Raw genomic sequence first — 16,055 nt, 5'->3', positions numbered from 1 at the left:
GTCTTTCTGAGCACTTTCTTCATATCAACCCAACGCTGAAAAACATGGATCTGGTAAGCTGGTCTCTCAATACTATTGATACATTGTTTTCGACGGGTAGGCAACGAAAGGGGGACCTGTCCGGTCCTGGTTTGACTCATTTTGTGGGATACACCCTATATTCTTGGATGGAAAACGGTGCGTCTTTCGACTTTGTCATTCCTGGACGTTTGAAACTTTTACATTTACTTATTGGTTTTTGTGGATTTTTGAAGTATCAGCAAATACAGCGGATGTTGGTAGCCATTTGGCCTTGATCAGGCTGCCAGCAGCAAATGAGGCGCTCACTATGGCTGTGAATGGACAGACCTGGAAGGTGAAGGAGCAGAGCCGAAGGCTGGCTGTGCTGGAACACAGACTGGCTTTGGTGGTTGAACTCAAGTGGAGATGGGATAAAATCTGGAAGTGAAGCGCGAAAAAGCCCAACAATTCGGAAAATTGGATTTACCATTTGGAGCCATTAAAAGACTTAAAAGCTGACAGGAAAGGCAGTGCAGCTTGTCTCATAACAAATAACATATTTGGATTATGCCCTCCCTATCTCTACTCCTGGATTGTTATGGCGGAGAATGCTCAGAAAAGCCCATGGCTACCCCCCTTCCCTGCGGACACCTGTGGATGCTTTTCTGAACTGGGCCGGCTGATAACATCAAGGACAATGGCCTCTGGAGAGCGTTCACGGAGATATAAACACTTTCACCCAAACAGACACACATTACTGATACTCATAAAACTGATGAACTTACTCACATGCGACGGGTCTCAAATGTTTACCTTCTGCATATATGTGTCTTGTGTTATTTGTGCTTTGTGTGCAATGAGGGTTTTTTTTGTCGGTTGTTTGACTCTTTATTTGTGAGAGCATAAATTGTCAAGCATCTGTCTTTTTTTTCTCCCTCCCCTTCCCCCATGTTGTAGTAATCTTCCTTCAACAGATAAGGGCAGCGCCTTGTGGACAGTATTGTCCTTGGCAGCACTGCCTCAGTTAACCGTCTCCCCCCTGAAATGTTTGTGATGTTTATGTAATGGTACTGAAACAGCAATTTCCCTCTGGGATTATTAAAGTATATCTGATTCTGACTGTTACTATTGTAACAACTGTTCACAAGCATCCTGCACTACTAACTATGACTGAATATTGATTTGCACTGCTGTTTATTCACAATTGTTTACATATATACGTATATTCATAGTACATGTAAACTCTGTTATAATAACCATCTGTATATTATGTTATTGTAAATATCTGTAAAACTCTTCATAGTAATATCCACCTGTATATTATACTCGGTACATATCCAGCTGTAAATTTAGTTCACAATACTAGTTATCTATATATTATACTCATAGGACAAATCGATCAGTAAAATTATGTCTATAATAAAACTAAAACAAAAAAACAACAAAAAATATTATATATATATATATATATATATATATATATATATGTATATATATATATATATATACATACATACATACATACATACATACATACATACATACACACACACACACACACACACACACACATATATCTATATTTCTTCAATAATAATCCATGTCCTGTACTTATGGAACCATTGTTTATCCTGCACTCGCTGCTATTGCACTTCAGGTTAGACCTAAACTGCATTTCATTGCCTTGTACCTGTACCTGTGTAATGACAATACAGTTGAATCTAATCTAATCTAACTAATACAACGGCTAACTGGCAAGCTAAATGATGGCTGGCTGGCTAATTTTCTAACTCACTAATGGTTTAACTGAGTGGTTGTTTAACAGCTTAACTGATTAGCTAGGTTTACTAGTCAGTTCATTGACAGATTGTTTTCTGAAATCAAATCTTCTGTACAGGAAATAAAACGTGAACATCGGAGTGACATTTAATCAACTTTATTAAACTTTTACTCTGAAAGGAGAAACAACAAAAGGATCAGTCATCACTTCCTGTTACAACAGGAAATACATTATTTCATCATACTCAGTCTGTTACAGTGACAAAACTAACTCAAAGTTAAACGTCATCCATGTGCTACATTCTGTGACTTTGCCCATCCTGAAGCTGCAGCGGCTGGAACCTGAACGCAGCACTAGGCATTCAACGCCCTCCTGAACATCTCTGTGTCTGCAGGCGGAGCAAAAGGTTAACGTTACCCAACCACGCACGTTTCCAGGTAAGAGCACTGCAGTGTTTTCAGGTATTAAAGGCATCAGGAAGGTGAGGTACAGTAGTTACCATGACAGCAAGGAATGGAGCTTCAACAGGAAATGAGCTAAATCTAACGAGGTTTGTGGAGCAACACCTGGACCACCAGTCCAAATCTTTCTGCACAGATACTGGTTCTGATCTCCAGGTTGTGACCCCAAGAGGGGTTCTGACTGGTTCTGATTTGCTGGTTCTGACCCACAGTGGTTGATGAATCTAAAACATTAAAGCTACAGGTTCTCCTTAGTCCTGATGGGTCAAAATTGCAGCATTCCCAGAAACAGTTGCACTATAAAAAGTTTCAAACTGCAAAGTTTTCTATAAAAGTCGAGTCCAAACAGACCTGCTGGTCACGGTGGAAACCAGAACCCACATCAGTACACCAACACTAACTTTTTAGGATCAGCTAAAATCCAACATGTGAACTTGTGATACACTCATGGTCCAAAACAGCAATAAGAGTCCAAAGTGATTTTTAAAATCCCAAAACCTGGTTCTGGAGCAGGTTTGGTGCTAGAACATTTAAAAACATGCCCAGCATCCTGACCCAAACCTCACTGGAAATGTGTCTGCTAGGTTTGGATCAGGACCGTTGTAGAGCCCAACTGTGTGAAGTCAAAGGTGAGCACGATGTACCTCTAAAAGGTTGATAAGGGACACAAAGATGTTCTCCTGGCACCCTGAACCCAAAAAGACTGCTCTGATCCACAATGCTGATGAGGCCAAGGTCTTAGATGATCACAAACCAGCTGACGTGACATCATGAAGAGAACATAGTATGGATCTTTGGAGTCTTGGTTCAGAACGCTTCATTGAAGCACAAGTTAGACTTGGATGAAGTCCTGAGGATCTGAAGTCCAATTCAGAAATTCTCCTGAACAGCGTGGAGTTCTGAGCTCTCAAACTCACTTTGGACCTTTGATGGATCATTGAGGTCTTCTCCTAAAGTCCCCAGAATGTTTTATTTGCATATTTCCAACCAAGGGATGCCAAAGATTTTGCTCCTGAGAATCCAGCATTGGTCCTGTTCCAGTATCATCAGGGCCAAGTGTAGAACGGCTCTGAAACTGGACTCATCCCGAGGGTCTTGTATTGGTTCTGATGCATCTTTAGGTGGCAGCCTAGAGCAGCATTTCTCTGGAACAGGTTCCTTTAGTGGTTCTGCTGCCTTCCAGGTTACGGAGTTAGAACTGCAGAGGTCAGCAGTCCTCTGAATGCGGTTCAAAACTTCAGCATGTGAAGGAATGGCGTGAAAGCAGTGCTCTGGTCTACAGTATAACGTGTCAGCTCTGGTGAATATCTGCAGGATAAAAATCAGTCCAATTAAAACGTCTCACCAGTAGGGGGCACTGGTCTCCACTCGCCCCCAGCTCTGCCACTCAGGGAAGATCCCTGCTGATGTCCTGGGACTTCCAAACGGATCAAAGTCCATCTTGTCCATCTTTTGTCTGTCCCTAGGAGTTTGCTGCCCTGTGCTCCTCTCAGAAATCCAGTTTGGACGGCCGGTGGGATCCACCGTAGTTAACCGGTAGTTGTTCCCCAGGTTGTTATCCCAGTAGGTGTGCTCTTTTGTCTGGTACTTGATGCAGAACTCCACTCCACCGAAGGAAATCAGGTCCTGCGGTACAGAGACGGAGAAGGTGAAGGTGTCAGTGTCGGGGCAGCCGTAGACGTTGTTCAGGTACTGGCACTTGAAGTCCTGGAAGGAGTTCCAGGAATCAAACGTGATTCGGACCACGACAGACTTCTCATAGCAGATGTTCCTGACCTGGATGGTACCAGAGAGGAGGTGGTCCTGTACTGAGCAGGTCTCCAGGCAAACCTGCTGTGCTTTAAGTCGGTTTCTCAGGTCCAGGTAGTCTGCAGATGGTGGAGTAAAGTCCAGAACCAGGCCAGAACCAGATTCTGCTGAGTCTGGAAGCAAAACAAAGCCAGAGAACAGTGTGAATTACTACTACCAACAATACATTTGATTTGAAAGTGCCTCTCTGTAGAAATCCAAGAGGGTAACAACAATAAATCCTGATAAAAATCAACGCACATTCAAAAGTTTCATTAAACAGTTTTGGAGAGGAGGCATCCTGGAACTGATGGTTAGAGTTTAGGCCTGAACTGGTAGAAGGTGTTGGTGGTTCTGATGTCTGGAGGGAGAGATCCAGAGTCTGGGAGCAGAGCGGGAGAAAGTTCTGCTCCCCAAGGTGCTGAGGAGGGAAGGAGGATCTAAGGATGCAGGAGGGAGGAGAGATGTGAAGGACATCAGAAACGTAGGGGGAGCGAGGTTCTGGACGGCTTTGGATGTGTTCAGAACCATTTCTGTTCTGAATCTAACCAGGAGCCAGTGGAGCTGCTGTGGGACTGATGTTGTGAAATCAGGGGTTCTGGTATGCTGAGCACTTTAACCGATTTTATTATGACAAATGTTTCAAATGGTTGTGATTAAGGGCCAACAGCCTTTAATGATTCTGCCTAGCAATTGGATTTATTACTTAACTATTATTAAACTTATTTACCATAAAAAAATGATGTCTAGTCAGTTGTAAGACTGAAGTAGACTTGACCACAGTAAATGGTAATAGCCTTTGATTATATTTAATCATTAACCACAAGCAAAGGAAAATAATGTCTCATATATTCTCATATACAGTTTAGACACCAAATGGTGTCACAGAGGCCCGGTTAAACCCGAAGGCCACCAGCCGGCCCAACAAATGCGTCACACAGAATCTGCCCAAAAACCCAAAGCAGCAGAAGAGAGAGGGAGAAGAGGAAAAAGGAAAGAAGAGGCGATCGGGATTCTAACAATAAAGTTCAGAATGAAGCTGGCGCTGATGCTGCTGCCCACCCAGAATGACAAAATCCACAATAACAGTCATCCATTGACACGGTGGCATTCAGCTTATTGCCTGATTTCAGTCATAGCATGTAAACATTCAAAGACATTTCAACAACTCCTTCTGGAGTAGAAACATCGGCATTAAACCTTTTTCTAAAGAAATTCTGGCCAGGCAAAGATCGGTTTCTATATAGGGAATAAATCAGGTTCTGTCCTGGTCCAGTGGAGGCAGACATGCGTCGCTCCGACCGGCGGCTCTCTGCGGTCTTTGTGGAACGCCCGGCTACAAACAGTAAAGGCGACAAGAGACTCCTTGCTCTTCCTTTGGTTGGGCGCTCAACCTGAATAAAGTCGTAGGACCTCCTCTGTCAATCCAACGACCAACGGGGTAAAGGCGGTGTTCGGCGTTGTCCGGCAAGGTGTTCCAACACCTGTTCCAACGAGAGGACTCTTCAGCTGAGACGAGGTCTCTTCCATACAGCCGACTGTCTGAAGGAGGCGAGCTCTGTTCGCACCGTGGTTTTATCATCGCAGGGGCGGGGTCTCACAGGTATCTGGGCTTTGAGTTCAACACCATGTTGCATGGTGGGAGCCGTAGTCTCATCGGCCATTTTATGGCACAACAGCTAGTAATGCAGCAGCTGAACTCTGAACTACTTGAAGTTGATAGAGATTTTAGAGGAAGGCCAAAGCCAGGAGAGTTAAAGTAGTCAATGCGGGAGGTGATGAGGAGGGACGAAGGTGACTGATGTTGTGTAGATGAAGATAGGCAGAATGGGTGATGGTACTGATCTACAGAGGATGACACCCAACCTGTTAACATTAAAACATGTTTGAAAGCCAGGTCATGCACCTGATTGTTCACCTGGAACTGCCTGGGACAAGCCCGGTTTCCAAATGTTTTTGCCCGATAGTTAATCTGGGTTCAGGAGCAAACTAAAAGGTTTGGGCAGAAACTCAAAGATTTCATGTTTTCTTGGAGTCTCACTTCTGTCAGAACAAATAAAGATGAAGATGTTTCTGGGATTGTCAGCTTACTTTGGTCATTCCATCATTCCTGTATTTCAGGAAGCAACACAAACTGGTGACTAGGATGGTCCTGAAGCAGTCTTCATGTCAGGATATCTGCGTTCCAAGACCCTGACATGAAGACTGCTTCGGGTAGTGGATAATAACTGATGTTCCGAGAATAACCCAACAGAGATCCTCAGAGACACACAGGTGGAGGTTTATACGTTTCTCCCTCTGCGGAGTGGATTATCACGACAACTCCAAGGATCTGGAAGTCCAGATCCCTGGATCCGAGGATCAATTTAGCTCATGATCAAGGTTCTGAACCTGGAGGAACTTCAGATTACTTGAACTTCCTCCATCAGGAGGGGGTTTAGGAATCAGCCTAAACTGGACAAACTGATCCCAGAAGGTCTTGAGAGAATAGATCCAGAGGAACACACCAGGAAACAGGATTTAACTCACAAAGAACTGCCTCCAGGAACATCTGCATTAATAATGTTGAGCTTATTCGGACCGACTGATTATGTCATTGATCAGCTGTTCCTTACCTTTGATGTCTTCCAAGCACAATGCTTCAGTGGCGCCCTCCAACTCCGTCAGGTGGAACTGCAGCTCAGCCAGCGGGTCGTCCTCGTCCTCGCTGAAGACGTAAACGGTGGTGAGCGCTAGACCTTGAGAGTCTGCGAACACCACCCTCTTGCCCAGGCTTCTCCTCGGTAGCTCCGCCGCAGAGGCCTGGCTCTCTGTGGAGACCGAGCTGCAGCATCCGGAGGACAGGCACGGACGCAGCGGCTGGCAGCTCGCAGACACGCCAGCGGGCGCGTACGGGTGGCTGTCATGGTTACTGAGGAAGGAGTGAAGCGGCGGAGAGCTGGCGAGGCAGATCCTGATGGCCATGTCAACAGGCATGATGGGAAATGGAGTCTTGAAAACAGAACAACAACTTGTTACACATCATTATCTGTGGGATTAGGGTAAGACATGAAGGCTGTTGGGGTCGGAGTCATAGGAAGGTCACATGATGAGAGAACAGCTCTGCTGCTGCTTTCCATCATCTGTTACATACCATCAGTGCTATAGTAACGTTTTAAAATTTATTTTGTCTTTACATAGAAGTGTCTCCTTTCTTATCACCAGGAAGTCCAGAAGATTGCCACTCTAGCGAGTCTGCTTCTGTCTCTTCCTCCTTTAGGAGGAACTTTTTAAAAAGAAAAAAAGAATGCGTGCTCTGAACTCTCTGAAGGGTGTGGAGTGTTCCCAGGTCTGCATTGTGATTGGTTGGGAGGATGTAGAGACTAGTAATAACCTACATGATAGGCTAGAATGCAAAAGGAAAGAAAACTGTTATATCAGGCGTGCAGGTATGTGAGGGGTGTTGGTTCCGGTTTGCAGTTGATTCTTAGGCCTCAGCACTTCTCTCTAGTCTTGGACCCCACATATTTTGGTTGTGCTGCTAGTGATGCCCCCCCTCTCCGGGTGGGTTTTGAAGAACAGGGGTGCCTATTGGAGTCAGCTGGTGAGCTGGCTTCCTGGGAGGGCACGTGGCTCCCAAGTCTTTTCTTCCCCATCCCCGTACGCCTCCCTCCATCTGCCTACTCCATCACGCTGCCACACATGTAGGACCTTGGTGAGTGAAGTTGTCGCTGGGGAATGGGGACGATTTCCTGAGCCCGCTGTCTTCTGACGTCTTTGGTCCGATTCTCCAATCGGCATTCAGCGTTTGAGGCCTGGAGGAGGAGCGGACCACATCAGCTGGGGCTTCTGGAATATTGGGGGGGAGGGGCTCTGGTTGGTTAGCCCGTTCGGTTCATGTTGGTGGGTGGGCCTGTGGGTTGTCTGGTCTGAGACCAGGATGGGGGGTTAGGACCGGAGTATCAACTGGGTAGGTCGGGTTGTGGTGGTTCCCCCCTCCCCACCCATCTTGATGTTAGGTTCACGTCCTGGGTCTAGGGTCTGGATCCCCCCTGGGGTGCCGGTATCTGGACCTGGGAGTGTAGGATGTGTGAGGTGAGTGCGAATGTGTGCATTGCATCTCCTTTTCTTTTTTGTAGGAGTGTCTGCGTGTGGGGGCACTGGGGCTGGAATGAGTGAAAGTGACTCTGTGGGTGGATTTCTATTTGTCTATTTGTCAGGTTGGGTTTGTACCATCCCCTCTCCCAGGACATCTCAGATATCCACTAAGTGTGGAGCTCATCTCTCCCATCCTGCTCTCCTCTGATGGCTGGTGCCTTGGCCCGCTGGTTCGTTGGTGGTCCTCGGTGTCCAGGGCTGGGTGCTCGGGCGGGCACCGTCTCGCTCCTGGCGGCTGCTCCGTGGGGCTGCTCCGTGGGGCCTGGCCCCCCCCCCACGGCTCGGTCAGGGGCTCCGCCCTCCTCAGGGCCCTCCTTTTTTCCTTTTTCTACTTTCCTGTTTCAGTGTCCATTTAACATGAAATAGTCCCAGCATAATTCCTCCCACAGTCCGAAAACATGACTGTTAGGTTAATTGGCCTCTCTAAATTCTCCTTAGGTGTGTGAGAATGGTTGTTTGTCCTGTTTGTCTCTGTGTTGCCCTGCGATAGATTGGCGACCTGTCCAGGTGAACCCCGCCTCTCTTCCATTGACAGCTGGAGATAGGCACCAGCACCCCTCAGGACCCCACAAGGGATAGACGTGTTAGAAAATGGACGGATGGATGGATGGATGGATAGTTCCAGAATAAATTCTAATAAAGCTTCTTGCATATATAAATCAAGTGGAGCACTATGGTAAAAGCAGTAAGGCTCCACTTGTGAAAGAAAAACCTGTTGGGCTCTTTTTGGCATTAAGACAACAATTACTGCTGCACTGCCAGACAGGACACACACAAAAAAAGAAAAATATTAAAAAAAGGAACCGTGAAAAAAAAACTCCACAAATTTCCGAGTTTGTGTTTTTGAGGCAGAAAACATTCTGGCCAGATAAAACCCACAGCTCATCCCTTCAGTTATGCTGAGTCCTGGTTCTGGTGTTCCTCTGCAGGGATTGATTCTAGAGATGGAAACCAACAATCTACTTACGATTAGTGGTTGGTTAATTATTTATTTGATTAAAGTTTGTTCCATCCTATTAACTGATAACTTCTGCTAGACAGACCGTCTCTCAGTGTTGTAATGTGGCCATCATCCATCATTCTTAAGTAAGGGAAATAATCATGAAGCAGCCACCAGAAATGGAAAAAACATGGTAAATGGCTTGCACATGTATAGCGCTTTATCAACTCCGACGACCCCAAAGCTCTTTTTATTACAATCAGTCATTCACACATTTACACCCTGACGGTGGTGAGCTGTGTTAGTAGCCACAGCTGCCATGAGACAAGGTCGGTGAAGATTATAAGTGTTGTTCGCATATTTTGTTTTATTCAGTCGGTATTTAAAGCTATGGCCTGCGATTTTTCCAGAAGATTCCCAAGTCCCTTTTTGAATAACCGCTGCACAAGACCAGCATACCTGCTCTTTCACTCTCCAGGGGGATCGCGTGATAAAAATCTCCCAAATTCTCTCTGGTCTTATTTCTTTCTACTGGGGCCTTCCTCTTCTCCTCATAAACATGAACGCGGTTTGCATCTTGTGACTCTTAGCCATGTTCAGAGTCTACGGTGAGAGCAGCGGAGCTACAATGAACGGCTCACCACTAAGCTAACCGCTAAGCTAACCGCTAAGCTAACCGCTAAGCTAACCGGATACATAAACATTAGAAATGCGCAGCCAGCAAGCAGAAACTACCCAGGAACGAGCACGAACACTGGCGTTACGTGAACGCGTCAGAATGATGGTGGGTGGGACAACCTGGAGATGAGGAGATTCCTCCAGAACCTGAGGAACAGAGGGGGGAGAGAACAGGAACAAAACTGACCAATCCCTGCTCTTTTTACAGGTCTGCAGCGCCACAGAAATAAATGTTTAACCTCCTTCTTGTGAATACATAATGTATTGACTACTGTCAGGATGGAAGGACCATTTCACCCTGTATAATAAAAAGTGTATCTGAACAGGATTACCAGCTTTAGCTTTAACGCAGGTGGCACAAATAATTGTTAAAATATAATGATATTTTATAAAACCGTTTTGGAAAGACCCTCGTGACATGAGACAAAACTTCCCCCTTATCAATTATTCATTAGTTGATCAATAAGATCAACTTTAGATGAATTCACGACTTGATTACTTCTGTTATCTTATGTATCTTATTACTTATGTATCTGTTATTTCTGCTGCTGTTTTTCCTTTTGCTATTTGTCCTGTTTTACCTGATCAGTTTTCCAGAAACAAACTGTGGCAAACTACATTATGTCGCTCTGTATTAGTCCCAGAGAGTGGTTCTGTTCTGGACCTGAGCGGTTTCTGGGTCTCCTGGGGTCCAAAAGGATCCTCTTTGAATCTGTGGTGTTCAAAATGAGATCAATGTTGAATACAGCTTCAGCTGATGGACCTCCTCTCTGCAGTGAGTCTTGGTTCTGGAAAGCCAGACTATTGTTTAAGGTTAAATCCAGAATAATTTGTAGGAAAGAAGAGCCGTATGAACTGATCACCACAACTAACCAATCAGACACCAGCTGGTCCTGCTAATTATAGAGGCTGTGTGTTGATTGGCTGGTGAAGCAGGAAATGACAGTGGGCCAGGATGGGCAGAACCTCAGTTACCAGTCCAATAAGGATCCAGTAACAGTGAATGAGGGGATTCTCTGTTAGGAATATCAAACCTGACAATATAGCCCATTAAATAGAACCTCCTGGTCCAGTTTCTACAGAACCATCCAGAAGCGAAATCTCAAGGGAGTGAATGACAATGTGGGCGGGTCTCTCTGCACTCTGGGCTCTGATTGGACAGAAAACAGGACATGCTGTAGCACTGGGAGACACCTTGACTGGAAGGAGACAGAAATACCTACGTTTGGATGGAGCAACTACCTAAAACCCAAAAGGGTCTGAATAGTTTACCGGGTCAGAACCATCATTACACCCTAAGCCAGACATTCTGGGAAAACATCTCATACTTGAACTGTGATGGTGGAAAAAAATTACAGAAAGCTCAAAATGATACCTGGGTCAGGTAAAGTCCAACTTGCCGTGACCCGTTTAAACTCTGAATTCTGGTTCTGATGGATGAGATATGGAGCTGAGCAATGGAGCTGGATAAAGTTAGAGCAGATGTCTGAGTCCTGCAGCTTTTAAATGGTGCCCTGGTCCAACACCCAGAGTCAAAAGTCCAAATGAGGAACAGCCTCCAGGAACCCAAGCAGAACCAGAACCAGTGATCCAGTTCCTTTATATCAATGCATGCTGTCATCACGCCTATGATCCGGGTAGTGCAGTCTGGGTCGGAGGTTCTGGATGTCAGGGTGAACTGGGTCTGCTCTAAGGTCAGAGGCTCTGTTGTGGCGCAGATACATTGTGTCTCACCTGCTGCGTTTCATGGAGAAGTTCCGTTCGGATGTTTCCGGTGCTTCTCGTTAAATTTCGGCAGATTCGGGTCCCAACAGCAACAGGAACGGTTCTCCTCTTTCTTCTTGGACCTTCTGGCAGAATTAGCACTTTATTTGGTCCCTTATCTCTCCTTCTGAGTTTCAGCCATCTTTCTGCCTGTGCGCGCGCCTCGGCACGCCCCCGTCAGCCGCTCAGACACGCGCAAAGAACAACCAATCAGGGTTCAGAGACGTCAGCCGCTTACGCAGCCTGGACTGGGTCACATCCTTTTCACCATAGACATCATATACGTAGACGCGTCATAGGGCGCAGGTTCGCACGTCAACGTCACCGCCATATTGTATGTGGCAGAAAAAAGTCGAGTTCTGTTATTGTGAACGTGAATCAGAAAAGATGCCTCATTCCTGTGCTGCAATAAATACACACACACGCATATATATATATATATATATATATATATATATATATATATATATATATATATATATATATATATATATATATATATATATATATGTGTATGTATGTATGTATGTATGTATGTGTGTGTGTTTATGTGTTATGAATATAAGGATAAATTTGTTAAATCTAAACATTGTGGTCTTCATTATTTCATAAACCCGTGTCACATGTGAACCTCTAGGAACAGACTTTTTGGGTGAGTATTAAAGAGGTAAAATTAATAATATGAGGAAAAAAAAGTCCTAAAGTAAAAATAAACTAACAAACACAAAAGTGATAATGTTATGATAAAAACATCATATTATGAGAATTAAGGGGGAACATTTCCAGAATAATCACAGTTTGCAGAATTATTTCACTCCTGGAGTAATAGGGCCAGGTTAGATTATTTTAATTATTTTTATTCTTTAGGAGAATAAATTCAGGAGAATGAAGCTAAAGGGATACGAAAATAAACTTGTAATATTACAAAAAAGAAATACTACGAATACAAAGTATATTCAGAGATTAAAGTCCCTCTGATACTGTTTAAGTGACTGAGTAACTGCAGATTTGCCACATTTAAGATGGCGGACGCTCTGACGCATCGCAGCATAGGCAGAACCCGCCCAATGACGCGTCTACTCTTATATTATGTCTATGCTTTTCACCGCCACGGGAGCAGCTGAAGTGAAAACAGCCGGCGAGGGCGGGGCTTATCCGTAAGGTGGTCTGAGCCTGAGGCAGGCAGAACATTAAAATATGCAGTAAAGCCACCAACAGGGGGGCACATTACAGGCGCCCCTCCAACCCACCTGGGTTAGGGTCTGGGTCCTTCACCCTGCATGTGTTCTCCATTAAGTCATGTGGTTAAACAAGCATTATTTGATTGATCTAAGTAAATTACACATCTTGTTAAGGCACTTTTTCAATATAAATAATATTTTACAATTAACCCCTTGGTAATAAGTGGCTGTTCCAACACTTCTAATATTATACCAGCTTATGACCTTCTCTCGTCTGTTTTGCTCTTCTCTCCATTCTCACAAACTTTTTGTTAAGGAGTTTTAAAAAATGCAGCGGTCAAAGTACTTATTTAAAAACTTTAAATTTTATATGATATTGTTGTTGGATATCAGTCACTGCATCTGATCAGGTTTGTAGCAATGCAGACTTACGTCCGAGTGAAGATGTTTAAACTCGACTATCAGAGTTCTATAACTGATCTGATTCATGATTCTAGTTAAACAAATAATTAGTCTAAAATAAGTTTGTGGTTATTTTCCTGGTCATGATCAGTTTTATTGTAAATACTGCTCAGTACTAGTTATTTTGATAGCCAGGCTTCATCTTCCTGTCATCAGATGACAACACGATTCAATTCAATTCAATTCAATTCAATTGTGTTCTTTTGCATGTAAATAGTTCCTTAGTTTAGCTTCTGTTTAATCTTCATTTTGCTTAGTAGTGAATTAAGTTCACTTGCCTAGTAGAGAGGATTTGTTGATTGAAATATAGTGTTAATTCAGATAAACAGCATTATATAGTGATGTTCTCTTGGATGTTCATTTTATTTCTGTTGTTAAATTCTTGAACTTGAAGAAAAGTTGTCACTCCTTATTCTATGTGTGTGCAGAGTTTGCTCTGCTCGTCCCTTTCAACCATTGTCCTGATCACCAGACAATACTTAACAGAGAGTTGTTTATTACACATTAAATAACTTTAAACAGTGTATAATTACACATGTCCAAAAAATGGCAAACCGCACACAACCCTTGGGAAAACCACTTCATCAATGAAAAATATCCATTGTTCTACACTAGGATCATGTGATGTAAAATTATGATTAAAAAGGAGTTTCCAGTAGAGGAGAACCTGTTTATGAACATTTTACTGGTAATCTACTCTAAAGGGAGATAAAGTCCACCTATCTCATTAAAACAGTTTGGGTTTGCACAACCAAATTGAATGCTCATTATTTATATTTTAACCATTTAAGCTTCAAAACACCATTCATAATGTTAAAGTCCATTGCTTTCCTTAGGTCATCTTTATGTATATAGTGCCATCTATTCTTCCAAATTAAGTTAAAGTTTAACTTATTAACAGTCTTAATCATCTTGTTTGATTTGGGGAGAGAACAAGCTGAGTATATAAATCTCGAGAGAATATCCATTTTAGTAAATAGAAATCTACCAAAGACCCAGATGTGCATCTAGTTAGAAATTAATTACATTTTTGTCATCAGAAACCGATTTATTCTTAATCACGACTCCCAAATATTTCACCTCTTTTTTCACTTTCATGTTAAATAGTGATTGCAGTGGATGATGATGATGATGAGGGCGGGTTAGTTGATGTCATCTAACTGCAGCTGACGACCAACAGAACCTCAGGTGGCTTTCTCTGTTTGGTGAGACGTCAGCTCTAAACTAACATGAGACACACAGACACAAATCAAAGCCATCATGTCAGAATCAACTTTGTTTGGCTGCACTGGCCAAACACACTTCCTGAGAAGTTTAAGCATGCAAAGTAGTCGTTATAGGGTCTGCTAAGACTTGTGCTGAGTTCTGCAAGTCTGATCAGTCTCTTTTTTGAATGATATAAATTGATGTGTTGTTGCATGAATTAATCCCTCAAAGCTCCTTCGATGATGCATAGTAAATACGAAGCAGAAATCTTAAGCTTCCATATACAGAACTGTGCAATCAGGCACTCCTGAGAAATGAAGTCTTTCCTCTCCAGCACTGTGCAGCTTCCACACCACACAGTTATACTGAGACATAAAAATCTCTCTATGGTAGTTCTATAGATGTTTGCTGACCTCATCCCTGTGGTGGGACTCATCATTGGTGGAGATGAGACCCACTACAGTGGTGTCGTCCACAAACTTCAGTGGAGCAGATGTTCTCCATCCTCACCACCTGGGTCTGCTGGTGAGGAAGTCACTGATCCAGGAGCAGAGAGGTGGAGAACCCATGCTGTGGAGCTTCAGAGCCAGCATGTCTGGGAGCACCGTGCTGATGCTGAAGTCCATGAAGAGCATCCTGACAGGTGATGTTCTGCTGCAGGTGAGACAGAGCTGAGTGCTGATGAGACAGCGTCCTCTGTGGAGACGTTCTCCCTGTAGGTGAACTGCAGGCTGTCCAGGCCAGCAGGGACAGCGTTCTTGATTGACTTTAGGAGGATCCTATGGAAGCCCTTCAATTCAATTCAATTCAATTTTATTTTTTTATATAGCGCCAAATCATGAAACATGTCATCTCAAGGCACTTTACAAAGTCAAATTCAATCATATTATACAGATTGGTCAAAAATGTCCTATATAAGGGAACCAGCAGGTTGCATCAAATCTCTCAAAGCAGCATTCACTCCTCCTGAAAGAGCGTAGAGCCACAGTGGACAGTCGTCTGCATTGTTGATGGCTTTGCAGCAATCCCTCATACTGAGCATGCATGAAGCGACAGTGGAGAGGAAAACTCCCCTTTAACAGGGAGGAGAACCTCCAGCAGAACCAGAACCAGGCTCAGTGTGAACGCTCATCTGCCTCCACCCACTGGGGCTTAGAGAAGACAGAGCAGAGACACAGAAAGCTCAGAAGCTCACATTGACCCAGGAGTACTTTCTATGGTAGAGAAGACAGAGCAGAGACACAGAAAGCTCAGAAGCTCACATTGACCCAGGAGTACTTTCTATGTTAGAGAAGACAGAGCAGAGACACAGAAAGCCAAAGCTCACATTGACCCAGGAGTACTTTCTATGTTAGAGAAGACAGAGCAGAGACACAGAAAGCACAGAAGCTCACATTGACCCAGAGTACTTTCTATGTTAGAGAAGACAGAGCAGAGACACAGAAAGCACAGAAGCTCACATTGACCCAGGAGAGTACTTTCTATGTTAGAGAAGACAGAGCAGAGACACAGAAGCTCAGAAGCTCACATTGACCCAGGAGTACTTTCTATGTTAGAGAAGACAGAGCAGAGACACAGAAAGCATCAGAAGCTCACATTGACCAGGAGTAACTTCGATGGTAGAGAAGACAGAGCAGAGACAGACAAGAAAGCTCAGA

The 16,055-nt window shown here is 43.9% G+C and overlaps 1 protein-coding gene across 2 annotated transcripts; it reads right to left on the bottom strand.

Moving 5' to 3' along the window:
• Positions 1–1,920: 1,920 nt before the first annotated feature.
• Positions 1,921–11,755, bottom strand: LOC105929369 (protein phosphatase 1 regulatory subunit 3C). Of its 2 annotated transcripts, XM_036132058.1 has the most exons (4): positions 11,519–11,754; positions 6,645–7,020; positions 4,018–4,163; positions 1,921–3,867 (listed from the first exon to the last, which is right to left on the bottom strand). In XM_036132058.1, the coding sequence occupies exons 2-4, from the start codon at positions 7,003–7,005 to the stop codon at positions 3,583–3,585; spliced, it is 792 nt and encodes a 263-aa protein (XP_035987951.1). In that variant the 5' UTR covers positions 7,006–7,020; positions 11,519–11,754; the 3' UTR covers positions 1,921–3,582. The 2 variants fall into 2 exon arrangements, with proteins under 2 accessions (XP_035987951.1, XP_035987949.1); XM_036132056.1 differs by having other exon boundaries at positions 1,921–4,163; positions 11,519–11,755.
• Positions 11,756–16,055: the final 4,300 nt, after the last annotated feature.

Source organism: Fundulus heteroclitus, unplaced genomic scaffold (assembly GCF_011125445.2).
Source record: "Fundulus heteroclitus isolate FHET01 unplaced genomic scaffold, MU-UCD_Fhet_4.1 scaffold_47, whole genome shotgun sequence".
NCBI classification, from domain to species: Eukaryota; Metazoa; Chordata; class Actinopteri; order Cyprinodontiformes; family Fundulidae; genus Fundulus; species Fundulus heteroclitus.
The sequence above is the reverse complement of the archived record's forward strand: the minus strand, read 5'-3'. Positions and strand labels throughout refer to the sequence as shown.

Excerpts from the sequence above, each read along its gene's own strand:
- LOC105929369 (XM_036132056.1), bottom strand. The coding sequence starts at position 7,005 with ATGCCTGTTGACATGGCCATCAGGATCTGCCTCGCCAGCTCTCCGCCG. Across the intron at positions 4,164-6,644 it reads GTGCTTGGAAGACATCAAAG|ACTCAGCAGAATCTGGTTCT; the intron begins GTAAGGAACAGC and ends TTTTGCTTCCAG.